This window comes from Brienomyrus brachyistius, chromosome 5 (assembly GCF_023856365.1).
Source record: "Brienomyrus brachyistius isolate T26 chromosome 5, BBRACH_0.4, whole genome shotgun sequence".
Taxonomy (NCBI): Eukaryota; Metazoa; Chordata; class Actinopteri; order Osteoglossiformes; family Mormyridae; genus Brienomyrus; species Brienomyrus brachyistius.
In genome coordinates, this window is record NC_064537.1 from 1,929,751 (window position 1) to 1,947,400 (window position 17,650).

General features: G+C 53.2%; 1 protein-coding gene across 4 annotated transcripts in view; it reads left to right on the top strand.

Moving 5' to 3' along the window:
- Window positions 1–17,576, top strand: part of tsc2 (TSC complex subunit 2) — a 24,864-nt gene extending 7,288 nt beyond the window's left edge. For 2 of the 4 annotated variants that reach the window (XM_049015502.1, XM_049015501.1), the window contains exons 17-42: window positions 407–529; window positions 623–729; window positions 811–964; window positions 1,049–1,171; window positions 1,642–1,776; window positions 2,120–2,309; window positions 2,720–2,813; window positions 2,921–3,023; window positions 3,110–3,204; window positions 4,944–5,072; window positions 6,912–7,076; window positions 7,222–7,377; window positions 7,501–7,613; window positions 8,916–9,149; window positions 9,250–9,462; window positions 10,001–10,069; window positions 11,573–11,706; window positions 11,805–12,289; window positions 14,676–14,754; window positions 14,851–14,937; window positions 15,024–15,210; window positions 15,294–15,433; window positions 15,549–15,627; window positions 15,928–16,019; window positions 16,728–16,826; window positions 16,970–17,576. In XM_049015502.1, the coding sequence (XP_048871459.1) occupies window positions 407–529; window positions 623–729; window positions 811–964; window positions 1,049–1,171; window positions 1,642–1,776; window positions 2,120–2,309; window positions 2,720–2,813; window positions 2,921–3,023; window positions 3,110–3,204; window positions 4,944–5,072; window positions 6,912–7,076; window positions 7,222–7,377; window positions 7,501–7,613; window positions 8,916–9,149; window positions 9,250–9,462; window positions 10,001–10,069; window positions 11,573–11,706; window positions 11,805–12,289; window positions 14,676–14,754; window positions 14,851–14,937; window positions 15,024–15,210; window positions 15,294–15,433; window positions 15,549–15,627; window positions 15,928–16,019; window positions 16,728–16,826; window positions 16,970–17,143 (3,759 nt within the window). In that variant the 3' untranslated portion in view covers window positions 17,144–17,576. The remainder of the gene's footprint in view (window positions 1–406; window positions 530–622; window positions 730–810; window positions 965–1,048; window positions 1,172–1,641; window positions 1,777–2,119; window positions 2,310–2,719; window positions 2,814–2,920; window positions 3,024–3,109; window positions 3,205–4,943; window positions 5,073–6,911; window positions 7,077–7,221; window positions 7,378–7,500; window positions 7,614–8,915; window positions 9,150–9,249; window positions 9,463–10,000; window positions 10,070–11,572; window positions 11,707–11,804; window positions 12,290–14,675; window positions 14,755–14,850; window positions 14,938–15,023; window positions 15,211–15,293; window positions 15,434–15,548; window positions 15,628–15,927; window positions 16,020–16,727; window positions 16,827–16,969) is intronic. The other 2 variants (XM_049015503.1, XM_049015504.1) reach the window with 2 other exon arrangements.
- Window positions 17,577–17,650: the final 74 nt, after the last annotated feature.

The window sequence follows — 17,650 nt, forward strand, 5'->3', positions numbered from 1 at the left end:
TTTGGATTAAGAGTAATCTGTGTTCACCTTCCCATGCTCGGTCTGAGTGCAGATTTATAGATCTGCCATCGCTTGCTGGCTGATGTTCTTACGCTCCTCCCACCTGGAATGCACTGGTGACTCCTTGGATTTCGGCACCTTTGCTGCTCCCTCCAAAGCACTTATCAGCCTTTCACCCGATTTGGCAAATAGCAACACATGTTCAAGCGTGGACTGCCCTTCATTGGCTAAATAGGGTTAGACACGGTTGTCATGAAGATAGTTAATGCTTTATGTTACTGCTCCCTGGTGGTTGGAGGTCTTATGTACAGGAAATAGAATTTTTTTCAGTAAACCTGGGAGCCCATTTCAGTGAGCTATTTGCAGAGACTAAGCTCTGTGTGTGTGTGTGTGTCTTTCTTTACAGAGCAAACTGTACAGCCTCCCAGCCAGTCATGCCAGCCGTGTCTATGAGCTGCTCATTGGTCACCTGCAGCTGCACTACAAGAACAAGTACAGCTCGGCCATCGCCTGCAGCGTCCGTCTGCAGGTGAGTGTCTCCGACTCTCCCCCCCCCCCCCCCCCCCCGCCGGTCCCTCTCTGTACCTGCCCTTCTGCCCCTGACGGCCCTCACCCCCCTCAGGTGTTCGACTTCCTGCTGCTGATGCGGGCCGACTCCCTTCACCGCCTCGGCTTGCCCAACAAGGATGGCCAGCTGCGCTTCAGCCCGTACTGCCACTGTGACCTCGGGTGAGCCCCCGTGCCTCCGGTCGAACCAGACTGGACCTTTCTGGGTCTAGTGCTCTGAAATGGAGGCTTTTGAACCTTCAGGGAGGCAGAGAAGTGGGCGAGTGAGAAGAAGCCGGCCGGCACAGTGTCTCCCCCTGCTGGCAGCCCCGCCCCCGCGGCGCAGCCTTCGCCTGTCCGCACGGCCTGCCTGCCCTACTCCCTGGCCCTCTCTGCCATACTGCAGTGCCTCCGGCTGGTCAGTATTACACTGCAGATATGCTTGTGGCTGTAGGTGATAAGGGAAATGGCTGAATTGAACCCCCCCTCCCCTTTTTCTTAGGAGACAGACTGGAAGGTTCTGAAGCTGGTCCTGGACATGCTACCATGCACTCTGCAGTACAAAGTGCTTCTGCTGACGTCGCCTTGTAACACGGACCAGCTGTGCTCCACGCTGTGCGCCATGGTAATGCCTCGCACTGCGGCCCGTGGCCCCTCCCACTGCGAGGTCCAGCCTCGCACTGCGGCCCGTGGCCCCTCCCACTCCGAGGTCCAGCCTGGCTCTAGTTACATTTTCCTGTTACATCAGAACTGAAATATTAATGTTCCACTGAAGTAGTGCCCCCCGCCCCCCCCCTTCCTTGATATTTAACGAGTTATACATTTCCATGGAAACGTTACGTAACACAGAGTGCTTGACGGGACTTTTTGGATCAGAGTTTTATAGCCTCTTGTGGGTTTCATTTTCTGCCTCGTTAAGCCTCCCTTTAAATGTTGCCACTGCTGCCTTTATCTGTCAGACTCCTTTGCTTTACTTTCCCAGTGTTCCAGTCGCTTTTTGGGCCTTTTGGTTTGGTTTCTGTTAGTCCTCCAGCCAACGGCAAATTTATCTGTACACTATACCGCTGAAGTCTGTTCCGCCCTGCCCCATCGCAGGTGACGGACCGCCTGATCTCTGAGCGATTACGGAAGACCCCGGAAGGCTTCTCGCGCACAGATGTACAGCTGGCGGTGGTGCCGGTTCTGACGGCCCTCACCTCGTACCACAACTACCTGGAGCCAGCCAGACAGGTAGCAGGAGACCGTTAACGATGCTATGTGCTTCTCATTAGGGTCTCCGGGAATCCCTCTGAAATATGGCTGGGAAGGTTACGTGTCATTGGCTGTCGTGAAGCAGGACGGCTCTTGTGATTGGCTCACAGTCTTGCCCTTTTGTATACTGGAGCTGGGCAGGTCATCTTCCAGAAATTCTTCAGCAGACAGTCTCCTTTGTCCTTGGTCGTTTCACATGCTCTCTCTAATTCACCTTATCCTTCCCCCATCGTGAAATAACACAACATTCTCCATATTCCAGTCTCTCCCCTTAGTCCTCCTTAATCCCAGAATAACATATTTTATTCTGCTGTCATCGCAGAGAGAGCTGGTCCAGTGCCTGGAGACGGGCCTGATCTACCGCTGTGCCAAGCAGTGTGTCGTGGCGCTCACCATGTGCACTGTGGAGATGCCCGACATCATGATCAAGCTACTGCCTGCCCTCATCGTCAAGCTCACGCACATCTCGGCAACTGTCACCATGGCATCGCCCATGCTGGAGTTCTTGTCCAGTAAGGCCCATTCATTCTGACGCTTGGCTTTTGACCAAGAAACCATCTTCGTTCCAGTTATGACCAATAGTGGTTTAGGAGGGTTTCCCAGGATTTAAAGGCATATGTGTTCCTTTGCAAACAGACCTCCCTTTTAGTCCAAGTTTAATTTCTGTCGCATATCTATTTCACAGTCTTATTCCCCAGGTAAGACTCATCCAGCAGGTGGCGATATGTTTGGGCTCCTGAGGAAACTGTAGCTGTAATCCTGTACCTGTAATTATAGGTTAGATTGCGTGTAAAGCATCTGTGTTAAAACCTTTATTTCTGGAATGGCCTCTTGATTGGTACAGGGATTGTGATTGGCCAGGCCTTTGAATACCAGGGCTGCGATTGGATGGCTGTTTCTCAGGTGTCCTCTATTGTTGCAGCTCTGGTGCGGCTCCCCCACCTGTATGCCAACTTTGTGGCCGAGCAGTATGTCAGCGTATTCGCCATCTCCCTGCCCTACACCAACCCTTCGAAGTGAGTGCTACCATTTATGGCCAATAGGGCGGCGCTGTTGAGACCCACTTATTCAGCCCTCTCCTCACCCCATCGCCCTGTTTTTTTGTGTTCCTCCCCACCTCCAGGTTCAATCAGTACATTGTGTCCCTGGCGCACCACGTCATCGCTATGTGGTTTATCCGCTGTCGGCTCACCTTTCGCAAGGATTTCGTGCAGTACATAACCAAGGTATGGCCCTGCGGTGCGTCAGGTGCGTGTGAGCGCGTGCACTTGCGTGTTTTATTCACTGATGCCCTCGTCCCCGTGTCACTTAGGGTCTGCGCTCCAACGTTCTGCTGCCCTTTGATGACACGCACGAGCAGAGCAGCTTCCGTGCGAGAAGCACCAGCCTCAACGAGAGGCCCAAGAGGTACGCAGACGCGCACGCAGACAGACGTGCACGCAGACGCGCACGCCGCAGCCCTGTCACCTGCCTCCCCGCCCTGGTGCCTTCTTATTCGTTCCGGGAGGGCGTTTGATGGCACGTTTTAGGTGCTGTCCCACTAAGAGACCTCTTTGTGTGCTTCACCACATGGGGGCGCTAGCAGGATGCTGTGTTTAATCTGCCCTCTCAGACTGTCTTGGTACACGACCTTGGAATGTGTAGAGGGACTGCTTTCTTATTATTTATCTCTCTGTTTGGGGGGAATTAAGTGCCTCCCCACCTTCCCCCCCCGCCATTTTCCATCCGCGTCTGAAATACTTTGGCCATTTGCATGATATCAGACCATCTCATTCGACTCGAGGATTCGCGCTGACAGAGCATCGGGAGGCTTGTGGTTTTCTAGCAGTGTTTTAATGAGGGAGATTAAACTGCCCCCAGGCTGTAACCGTGGAGACGCCCTGGTAAAATCTAGCCTATGTCCTCCCACCCCAGTCCAGGGGATGCTGTTGGTGGGGGGGGGCGGCACCTGCTTACGTTGGCATCGCCATAGAGGTGCTCTGAGAGCTTGGAGGCCCGGGGGAGGGTAGCTTATGCATGTCACTCCCCCTCCCACACCACTTCTGGCCCTTTGTCGATATGACTCCGCCCTCTCCTTTCCGATTGGCCGAGTGAAACCCTCATCCTGGCTGTCACCCAAATCACTCAGGAAGCCCCACGACACCCCCCCCCCCCTCCTCACTCCTCCCCTCCCCTGCACCTCCCCATGTCCTTTCTCCTCATGTCCTCCTTCCCAGATACCATCGCTTGCTTTTATCTCCTCATCCACACACCAGCTCTCTCCTTGGGGAAGGGGGGGGGGTTGGAGCTCTGGATTTTCGGCTCGCCTTGTTCAGGCCTCCCCCCAGAGCCTTTAACAGTCCGATGGGACTCATCCCGTGGCCCTCGGCCGTGATTGGACAGGAGCCGGCTGCCCTCGGCCGTGATTGGACAGGAGCCGGCTGCCCTGTTACCTGGTGACATAAAACTCTCTGTCTAAGTTCCCTGTTGGTCGAATGCTGCTCAACCGCCGAAGGCCTCCTGAGTGGTGCCGGGGGCGGGGCTCTGACAGGCAACCCGAAAGGCTCCCCCCAGCCCGCCGCTGTCCGTTAACCTTCCTTCCAGCGGTTGTGTGGACGGGTCAGCGGGAGCCGCCTGTGTTGCCATTGGTCGGCTGAGCTTGCTGCCATGTGCTGCCATGCGCTGACTGGTGCTCCCTCCTTTACGTTGTGTCTGGTTTTTCGTGTTTATCTGCTTGTTCCTTCTTTCTCGCGTTCTGGTTGCATTGTGTGCCCTGCTGTTGATTTACTGCTCTGTTTTTGTTTTTTTGTTTTTCTTTTTGTTTTATTCTTGTTTTACTTCCCCCCCCTCACTCCGATGGGCTTGTGGTGGCTGGGGGCGGCACGCTGGACCTGCCCTCTCCCCTGACTCTGGCCTTACAACCTGTGCTCACCGTACACCATACCTGCTCCATTCTTCGTCAATTTTCCCTTGACCCCCCCTCCCCCGCCTTGTCCATCCACCCCTGAACCCCCCCCCCCCCCCCCCCCCCCACCCCTTCTGGAACATGCTCCTCGCCTGCCGACTCTGTGGGTCCTGCCGTTTTTTTTTTATTTGTCTGGGGTGTTGCTGTGGGTGTGCCCCTGCACCCCGCCCCCTCCCTAACCCCGCCCCCCACCCCGCGGCAGTCTCCGGACAGCCAAAGTGGCAAAGCAGGCCCCCGCTGGCAGCTCCCCCGTTAAGGAGCTGAGGGACGTTTCGGCCATGGACGCCTTCCGGTCCCGAAGCATCAGTGTGTCCGAGCACGCGGTGCGCAGGTAGAGCCCCTGGGATCCCGCCCGACCTCGCCGCTTCCTGTGGGCGGGCCGCTCTCGTGGGTGTCTGGGTGGTGGGCGGGGCAGCTGCTACTCCGGTGGGCGGGGCTGGGATGCAGAGAGTCTGCATGCTCAAGAGTGTCTTCACTTTTTTAGTTGCATGAATGCCTTTTAAATCATATCTCATCTACTTCAGTTATATATTTTGTGCGATTATAATGCGTAATTTCTGAAAGGTATGTTTTATTGCTTTTGTTCTTTTTCTAATGAATGTGTAAAAAACGGCCTTGGAGATGATCATTTTATTCCAGATTTATTTTCTGTTTGCAGTGCATGTATTGCAGCTATCGTGGTGGGGGGGGGGGGCAGAGCTTTCACTGATTGACTGATACCAGCTCACCCCCCCCCCCAGCTTCAGGGGTTAGGGGTGAGGCAAAGGGGGCTTGACACACTAACACATAGGGGGAATCCCCCCCCAGCTCTTGCTTCAGAGCTTATCCCAGCTGTTGGCCCAGTAAAGGCATACAGACATGAAAATCCTGTGCCACTGGGATTGGTGGGTACCTGAGTGTAGAGCAGTCATCCACAGGTCTCCGTGCCTGACCCGCTGTGACCCAGGGTACTAACATATGGAGGTGATGTTTAACCACCCACACTCTTCTGCCTTTTGTATATGCTTACAGAGTATGGTGTATTTCCACAGAAGTGGCCATGTAGCACACAAATCCACAGTGCCCCTGGTGGCCTGGCTGTCTCCTGGGTGACCTTACTCTGAATGGCCAGCAGGTGGCAGAAAGGTGCCACCAGCTTAACTGGCACAGTGATTATTGGAGGGATGGCAGCCCTCTGCCTGGCCTTACAGCAGCCTCCCAGACCTTACTGTTTCCGATTAACCGTGACCAGCGCTATACTCACTCTTCTTGGTGCAAAGGCATACTGGGAAAGGTGGTGAAACATGACCCAGTCCTCGCAGACTGCATTATAAGGAGCATTACTGGGATTGGTGGCGGTAACCATGGTGACGCATTAACGATGATAGAAAGCTTGGTGCGGTCAGTGTCTGCCTGGCGTGGTCGAGGTCCTCTTGGCGTGGTCGACAGCCCCTGCTGGTAACTGCCAGTCCTGGTCCAGAGTATGTAGAGCTCAACTTTTGAAGTAAGGGCCATGGTAAGGGCTGTCCTCCACTGCAAGAGGAACTGTTAGGTTCACACCAACCTTCAGCCGGCTGGGGAGGCATGGCGTGGTGGGAGGTGGTGGGCTCAGGGCACTGCTTGGTACGATCTGGCCAGGACAACCTCCTTTGCCCCCGTTCATTGAGAGAGGAGAGTCACTGCCTGGGATTTTGTTACACTTCTTTAGAAAGAAGTGAGGGGTCCCCTTTATACCCACAGCCAGTGTTAGATCGGTAAATACAGATATATATGTACTATACTAAATTTCCCTCTAAAAGTCCAGTGGCTCCACTGATTGTTCTGTATGCTGGGGCAGAGGGGGGGTGTTTTCGGGGGGAGGGTGGCTGTAGTGAGGGGAAGCTCAGTGTGATGTTTTGGTCTTTGTCTCCACTGGGGTCGTTAGCTAATTCTCCTAGCTTTGATTTAACTTATTGCATACTAATGAATAAAAGCAGTGTTCCATCTCTCTAGCCCCCTCTAGCCCCCACAGACACCCCTCCAGCTGCCCAGGATCAGGCCAAACAAACTGAGCAGACAATGCTGGGTTGTGAGGTCGGCTCGTACCAAGCATGTCTGTGTGTGTGCGTGCATGAGGTGGTGCTCAGCCTGGCAGATCAGTCCCGACCCCCCCCAGCCAGTCTCCCAGGATTCTCTGGCTCCCCCCCTGCAGGATGCACACCTCCATCACCACCAGCAGCCTGGGCTCTGCGGATGAGAGCACGGCGTCGCAGCAGGTGGATGACGGCCATAAGACCGTGCACCTGGAGCTGACGGAGACCTGCATGGACATGATGGCTCGCTACGTCTTTTCCAACTTCTCTGCTCTACCCAAGAGGTCAGCACTCACCCTCCTAATTTTGTCATTGTTCCGCCGCTACTGTGTCACTTATGGGAAGGGAGGTGTAAGCAGAAGGATGTGAGCAGGGCCTGGGCCTCCTAGGGGCTGGATCGATGAACCGTCCTTATTCCCCTGTGCCCAGATCTCCCATCGCTGAGTTCCTGCTGGCGGGGGGGCGCAGCATGACTTGGCTGGTGGGTAACAAGTTGGTGACCATCACCACGAGTGGGGGGGCGCGCACACAGACGCTGCTGGGACTGGACGCTGTGGGACGCCCTGGCGGCGGAGAGATGACCAGGTGCCTCTCTGCCTGTGCATCGCTCACACCCGCCCTGAAACATCCACACACACACATGCTCACCCCCCCTACCCAGGAGCCTCCCTTCAGGCTTCTTATGCTTTGCCCCCCCCCCGCCCTCAGGTCAGACCCCTCCCTTCACACGAGGCTCACCAAAGAGGCCCCCGCCAAGCTGGAGTCGCAGTCTGGCCAGCAGGTCAGCAGATCCACGCGGATCCGGGTCCGCTCCATGTCCGGTAGGTTCCGGTCTCAGTTCAGGTGTCACAGGATACCCTTACAGATCAGAACCCCCCACCCTTACGGCCCCGTTAAGCAGCTTAAATTTCACATTTTCACGTTTCAAACATTATATTGAAGACACTGGGTGCAACTGGTGAGGAGAGGATCCAGTTCGGTCTGCAGACCTCAGTATCAAGGGCTGAGTTTCAGTCCTGCAGCTGGCTGCTGTTGCTCGGCTTGTGGCCTGAAGGGGTTGATGGTACCAGATAGTTGTGAATTGGGGTTTAACCCTCTGAGGTCTAGGGGTAGGGAGCACACTGTCACTGACTGGGGCACGGGTACACATTTCATTCAATATCATAAACTTAATTCATGGCAAATTTATTTCTTGTATTTGTTTTGGCATCTTCTCATCTTAATCTTAGTGTACTTTGTAAATATGTCAGATTTATGTGAAGTTTGTAATTTGACATCAAAGTACAGACATTGCAAAATGCAGTTTGGAACACTTGCGGAAACATTATGAAAATACATAGTAAGCAATGGTGGCAGTTTGTTTTGATCCCAGATATCTGATCACCAAAGTCTTGTCTACATGAAGGTGACTAAATGGTGTAGTTACAACATTCAGTTGGATAAATAAATAAGAAAAACTGAACTCATGTCACTATTTCGGGGCTCCTTCCATTGAATATGTAGGAGCTCTCATGTGTATGAATGAGCCATTCACACCTGGCCACACCCCCCCCCCCTTTTATGGTGCTGATGGGGATGTATCTGGATCGCATTTCACCGCTGCGCTGTTCATCTAATTACCATGCGAATGCGGTTTGAATACGAGGAAATGCGGCTATTTATAATGCGAATAGCGATCTCCAGGTGAGGGCGGTGCTACACCCCCCAATCCCCCCCGATGCAGGTAAAACAAAGAAAGGTGACAGTTTACTTTTTTGCCGATTTAACCTAATTTTAAAAAATGTAATACTTCCGACAATGGACGTTTTAAATAGAAGACAGATTACGGATTTAGTCAGTGTATTTTTCATGTTTCTACAATAAGATTTCAGCGAATTATGAACCGAAATACATGAGAAAGATACGCAGCATCGCCGACGATGCCGTTGACCCCACAGGGTTAAGGGTACAAGTTGATGGTTAATGGGGGTCAGTGGTATGGTTTTGTTGTTAATGGTACTGGTTAGTGGTAAATTGGGGTTAATGGTCCTCGATGGTCAGTGATACGAGTTGGTTGTTAATGGGGTTCATGGTACGGGTGGGGGGCAGCTCTGAGTGCGGGGCCTTACCAGCTCGTCCCCCAGGTGGCCATGCCCTCCGTGCCGGGCCCACCCAGAGCCTGAGCCCGCTGGTCTCGCCCTCGGATGAGATCTCTGCTGCCGGCCTGGATGGGCTTGGATCCCTGCGCTCTGAGGAGACTGCGCCAGTGCTGCAGCGGGCACCGGCCCGGGCGCCGCCCCGGGACAAGCAGAACCTGCCTGAATTTGTGCCCGCGCTGACGCAAGGCTGGGCTGAGATCTTCATCCGCAGGCCCTCAGGTGGGCATTGCCGCCATGCTTAAGTGACGCACAGTAGAGGACGTGGAGTAGCATAGATGACGGGCTGGAGCCGGTCCTGACCATGTGCTTCCCCACCCAGGCAACACCAGCTGGCTGATGTCTCTGGAGAACCCGCCCAGCCCCTTCTCCTCGGAGCTGGGAAACATGCCCCTGCAGGACCTGTCTAGTGTGCTGATGGCCATGGAGAGGCTGACGGAGGCCGACCCCCCCGAGTCCCCTGGCCCTCCCCCTGCTGCTGCCGCCGGCCCTCCGCCGACCCACAAGCCCATGCTCATCCAGCGCTCCATCACAGGTAGGTCCTGGTCTCCTATGACCCCGCCCACCTCTGGCCACACCTACCGCCCGCCCTAGGGCCACACCCGGATCAGAAATATTTTGTGTCAAATTTGATAGTTTTTAGTTCTGAATGTACACACTTATTTTATGGGGAGGGTAAAAATTGTGGGATTGCGAGGGATCTCCTTTCCTGTGACCCACACTGACGGCGCTGCGCTTAGTCAGCTTCCATCCCAGCATGCCCTGCTCCATGGGCCCTGCTTGGGCAGCTGAAGCTCTGTGGCGGTAAATGTGCCCCCCCCCGACCCCCGCTATCCGTAATGTTATGTTTTTTTATATTTGTGTCATGTTTTGCGAACGTGTGTGTTTACGTACTGCCCCTGCATTGAGGTTAATCAGCTACCTGCGGTTTCGCACCAAAACTGTGTAAAAATGCTTTTTTTTGCTTCCTTTGTAAAGCCATGTCTGCCTGGCCTTCTTATCTCACCGTTTTGTACCGTCTCCGCCCCTCTCCCCCCCCCCCCGCCTCCGACGGGATTGCTCTTCCTCCACAGTGGCATCTCTCTCCTCTCTCTGCCTGTCCGACACCCCCACCAGGTTACACAGAAGTATTTCCTGGGCAGGTACACCCAAAGTACACCTTTCCTTGTGCCTGTTGATCTTCTGCGTACCATTAACACCGGAATCAACACTGCTGGCGTGTAGAGAGAGCAGAAACAAAATGAATTAAGAAAAAAATAAAGCACCCCCCCCACCCCCCCAATGGATCACAGCAATGAACCATCCAGATGAGATTGTTCATGATTCATGGCACCGTGATTCCCCCTAACCCTTCGCCCCCCTAGCACGCCTGCCCACCTGCTTCTGAACGGCCTAATACCGCATGATGAAAGGCTACCTAAACGGAGGCCTGATGTCAGCACGGCGCCCCCCCCCCCCCCCTTAAGCGACAAGGGTCTCCCTCTGAGGTGGCGTCCATGGACAATCCTGTCTTTTGGGCTCTTGCTCTTAATCACGTAGCACAGGAATGGCAGTGTCCTGTGGGATATAGCAGTGGGCGTCTTGCTGAAGAAGGTCCGGGCTTCGGCCCTCTTAGCCTAGCCATGTGCTGAAGGCATGTGCCTGGATAAGGTGGACAGCCTTGCGGATGCTAGAGCGGGCTGCTTGTGTGCTCTCCTCCTCTGACTGGTGTGCATGGCTGACTCACCTGGGGTGTGTTCAGGACTCGGGGGGGGTTGTGGTTCTGCAGCCAGAGGATGCTGAAGGATGTGAGGCATTGCTGCCCACTGGAGCCCTATGGGCCATATTATCAGGACTGGGAACCGTAGTCTTAAGGACCTGGTGGAACAACTGGAGAGTGACCCCCAGGAGAACGTTGAAGACCACAGTTGGAGCTCTGCCCATCGCATGGATGGAATGTCAAGAAGACTCGGATGGAGACGCTGGTCTCTTATGGACGCGGGGTTGGTCAGATCAGGAGGGAATAGTTGGATCTTTTTGCGTAGATTATACCCTGTCAAAATTTCCTCTTGTCTTAATGGGAGTAGTTAGGGGAAAAACCTTGTGTATGACCCCCCCCCCCCCCAGCCCACTTTCATTATCGTGGAGTAGTGCCAAGCATCAATTGGTGGGAGGACGTCCCCGTCCAGGGTGAGGCAGCTGAATAATTTAGACCCTCCCGACATTCTACCTCCTTGATTAATGGCGGCTTGGTTTTGTTAGCTGTAAGGCTTTCTGATCGGGGCGTGGGGAGCGTGAGATGGTTGGATAAGATGAACAATCAGTTGGTCTTCGACATCCAGACTCACAACTTTGATCGCGTTTGTACTTTTTGAGGGATAGAGTTTGGAGAGGAAAGGACACTTTGAACCTGAGAGAAGACTGGAATGTGGGTATGTACAGATGACTGGAGGGAGCAAACGAAACGAGAGAACAGAAGAAGGAGGAATTCAGATCTGCTCCGTTGACTTACGGACTCGACCGTAAACAGACAGGCCTGTGCTTTTCCCAGCTCCCTCCACCCTCTTAGAGGAGCAAAGTTCCGTTTCTGCAAGTGTCTGTCTTTGTGTATATATATTAGACCTCAGCTCACATGCCCTGCTGTCTGTCGTCCACAACCCCTGTAGACTCTGTGGTCGTCGTGGAGGGTGGGGGTGCAGAGTCCTTGCCACAGTCCCCCGGAAGTGAGGAGTTTGAAGGTGTTTCAGAGCCCATCTTCATCGGCACAGACCACTGCAGTGGAATGGGACCCTACAGCAGGGTAATGAGTGACCCGTTGGGGTAATTAACCTGGTTTAAGGTAACTGAGGGATCTCGAGTTTACGGTAGAAGCAATGTAAGGTTTTCTGGCTTCTCCAGTCGTCTTCTAGCTCCAGCCAGGATGAGGACAAGTCTACGCTGGAGGAGGTGAGCTTGGGGGCCATTCCGATCGACCAGTCCCCTGTCCCTCCCTCAACCTCTGGGGTGCCGGAAGCAGAAGTCCCCTACCACCCCACACAGACTCTGAACAAATCAAGCTCCTCCCCAGAGCTCCAAACCCTGCAGGAGACTTTCGCAGAGGGCCCTGGCCTGATGGAGGGACCTGGGGCGCAGCCCCCCGAGAGTGAGGCAGGGGCTCGAGTGGAGCTGGTGGACCAGCCAGAAGCCCCTGCCCCCACATTGGGAATGAGACTGGAGTTCCCAGCCATCCAACCGGGGCCCCTCTCCCCTGGGGGGCACCGACCTCGGGGGCACACTATCTCGGTGTCTGCCCCCTCCCGTCGTGAGAGGAAGATGGAGCGTGACGCTTACCACAACCGGGCCGCCTCATCTAACTCTGAGAAGAATTCCGGACTCAATCCCAGGTGGGCCTCCGGTGTTGAGTGGCGTTCATCCAGACCGGCTCACAGCAAGGTGGTTGGGGTTAGGGTTTTAAGCCTTTTGGATCCTGCATGGGCCGGTAGGCCGAATGCTATAACAGGACACAGTTCTTGTTCAAGCACATGGCTTTATATTCACAGTCCGATTTTGGAAACCATCGTGTTTGTTTAATCTTATTCACCTGTAATGGACAGTTTCTGTCACTGCAGTACCTCACTCTGGTCATGGGGTGGCGCTGTGGTGTGTGGCGGTGACTGATTAATCAGATCTTCCCACTTCTGCTGTGGTGTCAGTACTCTGCCACTTCTGCAAGTCTGAGGTTTTCATAGTGAGACAAGGATGATCCTGTTCCTCTGGTTGAGTGTATTTTTTCCGAAATAAGGATAAAATTAAAAAGGCAACTGAAATTTCACACCTTTTAGGGAGCGGAGCGAGATGCAGACGTCGGCTTGGTAACTGGGCACAGGAGCATCTACTGCTGAGAAACTTATTCAAGGTCAAGGTCGAATTTACTTATAAAGCACATTTAAAACAACCAATGTTAACCAAAGTGCTGAACAACCAAACCAATTCAAATATAACATTAAATATATACATAGATAAATATATACATGGATAAAATAAGAAAGTAAAATATTGACAATCGGCCACAACTTCTTAAAAGCTAGAGTCTTTAACAGAGACTTAAACTTATCTAAGGACGGGGCTGTTTAATCTCGGTTGGCAGCGTATTTCACTGCTTAGGAGCCGCCACCGCAAATGCTCAGTGACCCTCACTCCTGAACCTCACTGCTAATAGTGACCCTGACTCCTGAACCTCACTGCTAATAGTGACCCTGACTCCTGAACCTCACTGCTAATAGTGACACTGACTCCTGAACCTCACTGCTAATAGTAACCCTGACTCCTGAACCTCACTGCTAATAAGAGCAGCTGGTTGGCTGAGCTTAACGCTCGCACTGGAGTACGAGGGTGAAGGAGCTCCGGTAAATAAGGGCTGCCAACCCATTTTGAGCCTTAAAAACAGGCAACAGTGTTTTAAAATCAATGGGACAGGAAGCCAGTATAGAGAGGCCAGTACCGGGGTTATACGATCATATTTTCTCTCTTCTGTGAGAAAATAAGTAGCTGCATTCTGCAGTAGCTGCAACGGCATATAGATGATTGTTCCAAACCCACATACAACAAATTACAATAATCCTAAGCATCAGGAGATGAAAGCATGAGCCTCTAAATCTCAAAATCTTTCCTTGGTAAATGGTCCTTTACCTTGGCTGAGTCTCAGCTGAAAAAAGCTGGTTTTGACGACGGAACTGATCTGTTTGTTGAATGTAAAAGAGCTATGAAAAATCACTGCAAGGTTTTTAACAGCTGGCTTAATCCACTGGAGTAGCATTGAATCGCCATGAGAGCTGCTCAGCTTATCCAGTGCCATCGGTTGACCAAACACAACCACCTCGGTTTTATTTTCATTGAGGTTAAGAAAGTTTAAACTGAGCCAATATTTTACTTCTTTCAAACAATCTAACAGTGGTTGCAGTGAACTCAGGCGTTTTGTTTCTATTTGTGTATGACATCAGCAAAACAGTGGAATGACACACATTTTTTAAAAATGGACCCCAGGGGCGATATGTACAGAGAAAAGAATACAGGGCCCAAAATCGAGCGTTGAGAAACTCCACAAGTAAGTGGTACTACAGAAGATGAGTGTTCACTTAGCCAAACTGGGAAATTCCTACCAGTCAGGAAGGAGCCAAACCATTTAAGCGCCACGCAAGGGACGACAGGGCTGGACCATCTTTTGTAGCTCCTGGCCTCTCTCCTGTGTCGTTGTCACATCAGGAACTGGGAGCTTTATGCTAAATAACCATGGCAGATGCAAAAAATTTGTAGATTATGACACGTTTGTAGGCGAAACAAAAAGTATATTGGTAAGCGACTGAAATTTCCATTACAGAAATAAGAAGATGCAGGCCGAAAATGTATTAATTGATGAATTTAATGCAAGTGGAGCACAAAGATACTTGCACCTGCTCATTTTTGGTCCCCTATATCACTTTCTCTGCACTTCCGCATAATTTCCAATTTGCGGTCAATTAATTAGCAAGCTATTACTGTAAGCAACTCCCTAGTATATCGGTTTGAACAAAAAGTACCTGTTCTGGAGAAGGTACCAGAAAAGGGTTCTGTTTCTGAAACGGAACTGAATCTGAGGAACTACAATCCAGAAAGAGGTTCCAGCAATGTAAGAGCACCTTTGGATATATGTTATCGAATGGCCTCACCCCCATTGCAGCTGAGTCGTGGGTTATGTTACACACTTAACGCCTGTAACGCAGCGCTAGCTGACACGCCACTCTGCATTTTCAGCTTTGTCTTCCTTCAGCTTTTCCACTCTCCCTTCTTTGGGAATGAGGCCAACAAGCCACTGCTGCTGCCCAAGTCGGAGGTGAGGCCCTGCCTGCCGCTCGCGGGCATCCCGCCGCTACGTCTCCTGTGGCTGTCCTCAGACCAGCCTGACTCACATGCTGCACTTTCCTGACAGCTCATCGACCGGACTGTCAAAGTCCTGGATCAGATGCCCCCGTACGACACGCACAAGATCGGTGTGGTGTTTGTGGGAGCAGGACAGGTAACTGGGGGGGGGGGGGGCTTGCCTACAATAGTGTGCATTTGCTGAACTTGTCCACGTCCTCTGACGGCACTTTGCTCCTGCAGGTGAACAACGAAGCTTCGATCCTGTCCAACGAGTACGGCTCCAACAGGTACACCCAGTTCCTGACCGGGCTGGGCAGACTCATCCACCTGAAGGACTGCGACCCGGACCAGATCTACCTGGGGGGCCTAGACCAGTATGGCGACGATGGGGAGTTCACCTACTGCTGGCATGACGACATCATGCAGGGTGAGAGGGGGCAGTGGGCGGGGCTGAGGTGGACGTGGCCTGGTACCAGACGCCGTGACAGGTTAGGGTTAATGTGCCCCCAGCCATCTTCCACATCGCCACCCTGATGCCCACACGGGAGTCGGATAAAGGCTGCTGCAATAAGAAGAGGCACATCGGCAATGACTTTGTCATGGTCGTGTACAATGACTCCGGAGAGGAGTATAAACTGGGCACTATCAGGGTGAGTTCAGCTGACTTATGTTTGCTTATACGCCGCCCCCCCCCCCCCCCCCCCACACACATTCATATACACACACACTCCACCGGACCTCATGTGCCCCCCTCTCGCGCTACAGGGCCAGTTCAATTTCGTAGAGGTCATCATTCGACCCCTAGACTATGAGAGCAACTTGGTGACCCTGCAGTGTCGGAAAGGTAAGGAGTTCTGGGTGGAGTTGGGGTCCCAGTGGGCCGTGTCAGGAGAGGGGGGGTGGGACAGCGTGAACGCCATTGGCTCAGTGGGCGGCCTTGCTGCCTCGCATCTGCAGGGTTGGTGGTTGAATCCCGACGTGCACCTGGGGTGTATGTTTCATAGCAGTAGATGCTTCTGTGTCAGGTAGAGCTGCTGCCTGGGTCTGACCTATGAGCTTGTATTTGTTACGAATGGCTGGCTTTGTGTTACTCGCACGCACGTCATGCTCGGGCTCATGCTTTTCAATACTCTTATTCCTGCAGACCTGGAGGGTCTAGTGGACACCAGCGTGGCTAAGATTGTGTCGGACCGGAACCTTCCACTGCTCGTGCGGCAAATGGCTCTGCATGCTGATGTGAGTATACAGCTTCTGCTCCATCTCCCTTCTCCGCATTCGCAGCTGCCGACAGCAGGGCCGTCTTGCGCACATACACACCGAAGACAGGAAAATAATATATATCCCCTCGTACATGCTCTTTTTGAACCATCAAAACACAGTCCCGCTTGTCCCGCCAGTATTCCAATGCACACCCGCAGTGGATTGCTCCCAGTCTGCTCCGGTCTGTTCCAGTCCTTTCCAGTTCGGTGTGCGGAGAGAGAGTCTCACTGAAGCTCTGCCCCCCCCACCCCCCGTGCCCAGCCCATCCCCCTCCTCTGAGATGAGCAGGCAAACAGCCGCAAATCACAGAAACCCTGGTTTTCATTAGCAGATGGGGGAGTGTGTGTGCGTGTATGAGACAAAATTCCTCTGCCAAAAATAGCCTGGCATGCATCGGGAAGCCGGTGTTCTGTGACTCTTTGCAGGCCCCAGTGGAGCAACTGGCTCTCTGACCCTCAGTGGGCCTTGGGAGCTGCTGGCTCTCTGACTCACCGCAGACCTGAAGAAGCCACAGGCTTTCAGACCCTCAGCAGGTCCTGGGGAGCCGCCGGTCCTCTGACCCTCTGCGGTTCCCAGGAACCCACAGGCCTTCTGATCCTCCCTGGGCCCCAGGCTGTTGGCCCTCTCTTCCTCTCTTCTGCTCATGTCCCTCCTCCATTGCCTCCTCTTCCACTCTGTCCCCAGATGGCGTCTCTCGTGCACCAGCATCGCTCTAACCCCTCTGAGGCCTACGCCTCCAAATGGTTAGCCAGACTGAGGCACATCAAGAAGATCCGCACACGCGTAAGTCGTCTCGCCAGCACCCTGGGCAGATGTTACCTCCCTCTGTCCCTCTCACTTCCTGCAGCTGTGCCATTACAGCGTTCCCTCTCTCTCTCTTTGGCTGCCCTCCACTGTCCCCCCCCCTTCCCCCCCATCCCCTGCAGGCCCAGGAGGAAATTCAGTCCCGGCCCCAACCAGGGATCTCCCTGACCCAAAGCCATGGCTCCATGCAGAGCAAGTCATCATCCTACCAGCAGGGCGGCGCCACACCCAACCCTGAATCGGGCCAGAGAAAGCGACTGGTATCCACTGTTGATGATTTCACTGACTTTGTTTGAGCTTGGGGTCTTCCTGGTGACCCCTGGCCTCCCCCTTTTCCTGTTGGAGTCTGGGAGGTTCCCTCATGAGCTTTGACCTCTGCCTTTTCCTGTTTAATCCCTGCTGAGTGATGCTGGTGGCAGTGGGAGGGGTTGGGGGTGGGGTAGTATGTAACATCCCACATGACTTTGACTCGCACAGTTTGACAGAACCCTATAGACTGTCTCTATGTTGCCATGGCTACCACCCCCTTCCCAAGTCAGTATCAAATGAGAAGGATGTTTTCAGCATCGTCGTTGGCATGGGGGCAGGTCGCCGGGCACCTTTTGCTAATGGGTCCTCCATGCAGAGTTTTTAAAACAAATGGTAACCTGCTCAGTCATGTGACCATTATGTAACCAGTGGGAGGGAGAGTGACCGTATGTAAACATGAATAAAGATATCAGAGTGTGAGCGTCCTGCGTATGTGTCTCTCGGATGGATATAATCTTTGTGTATGTCTGCCTGACTGTGCTGGGCGTCTGCTT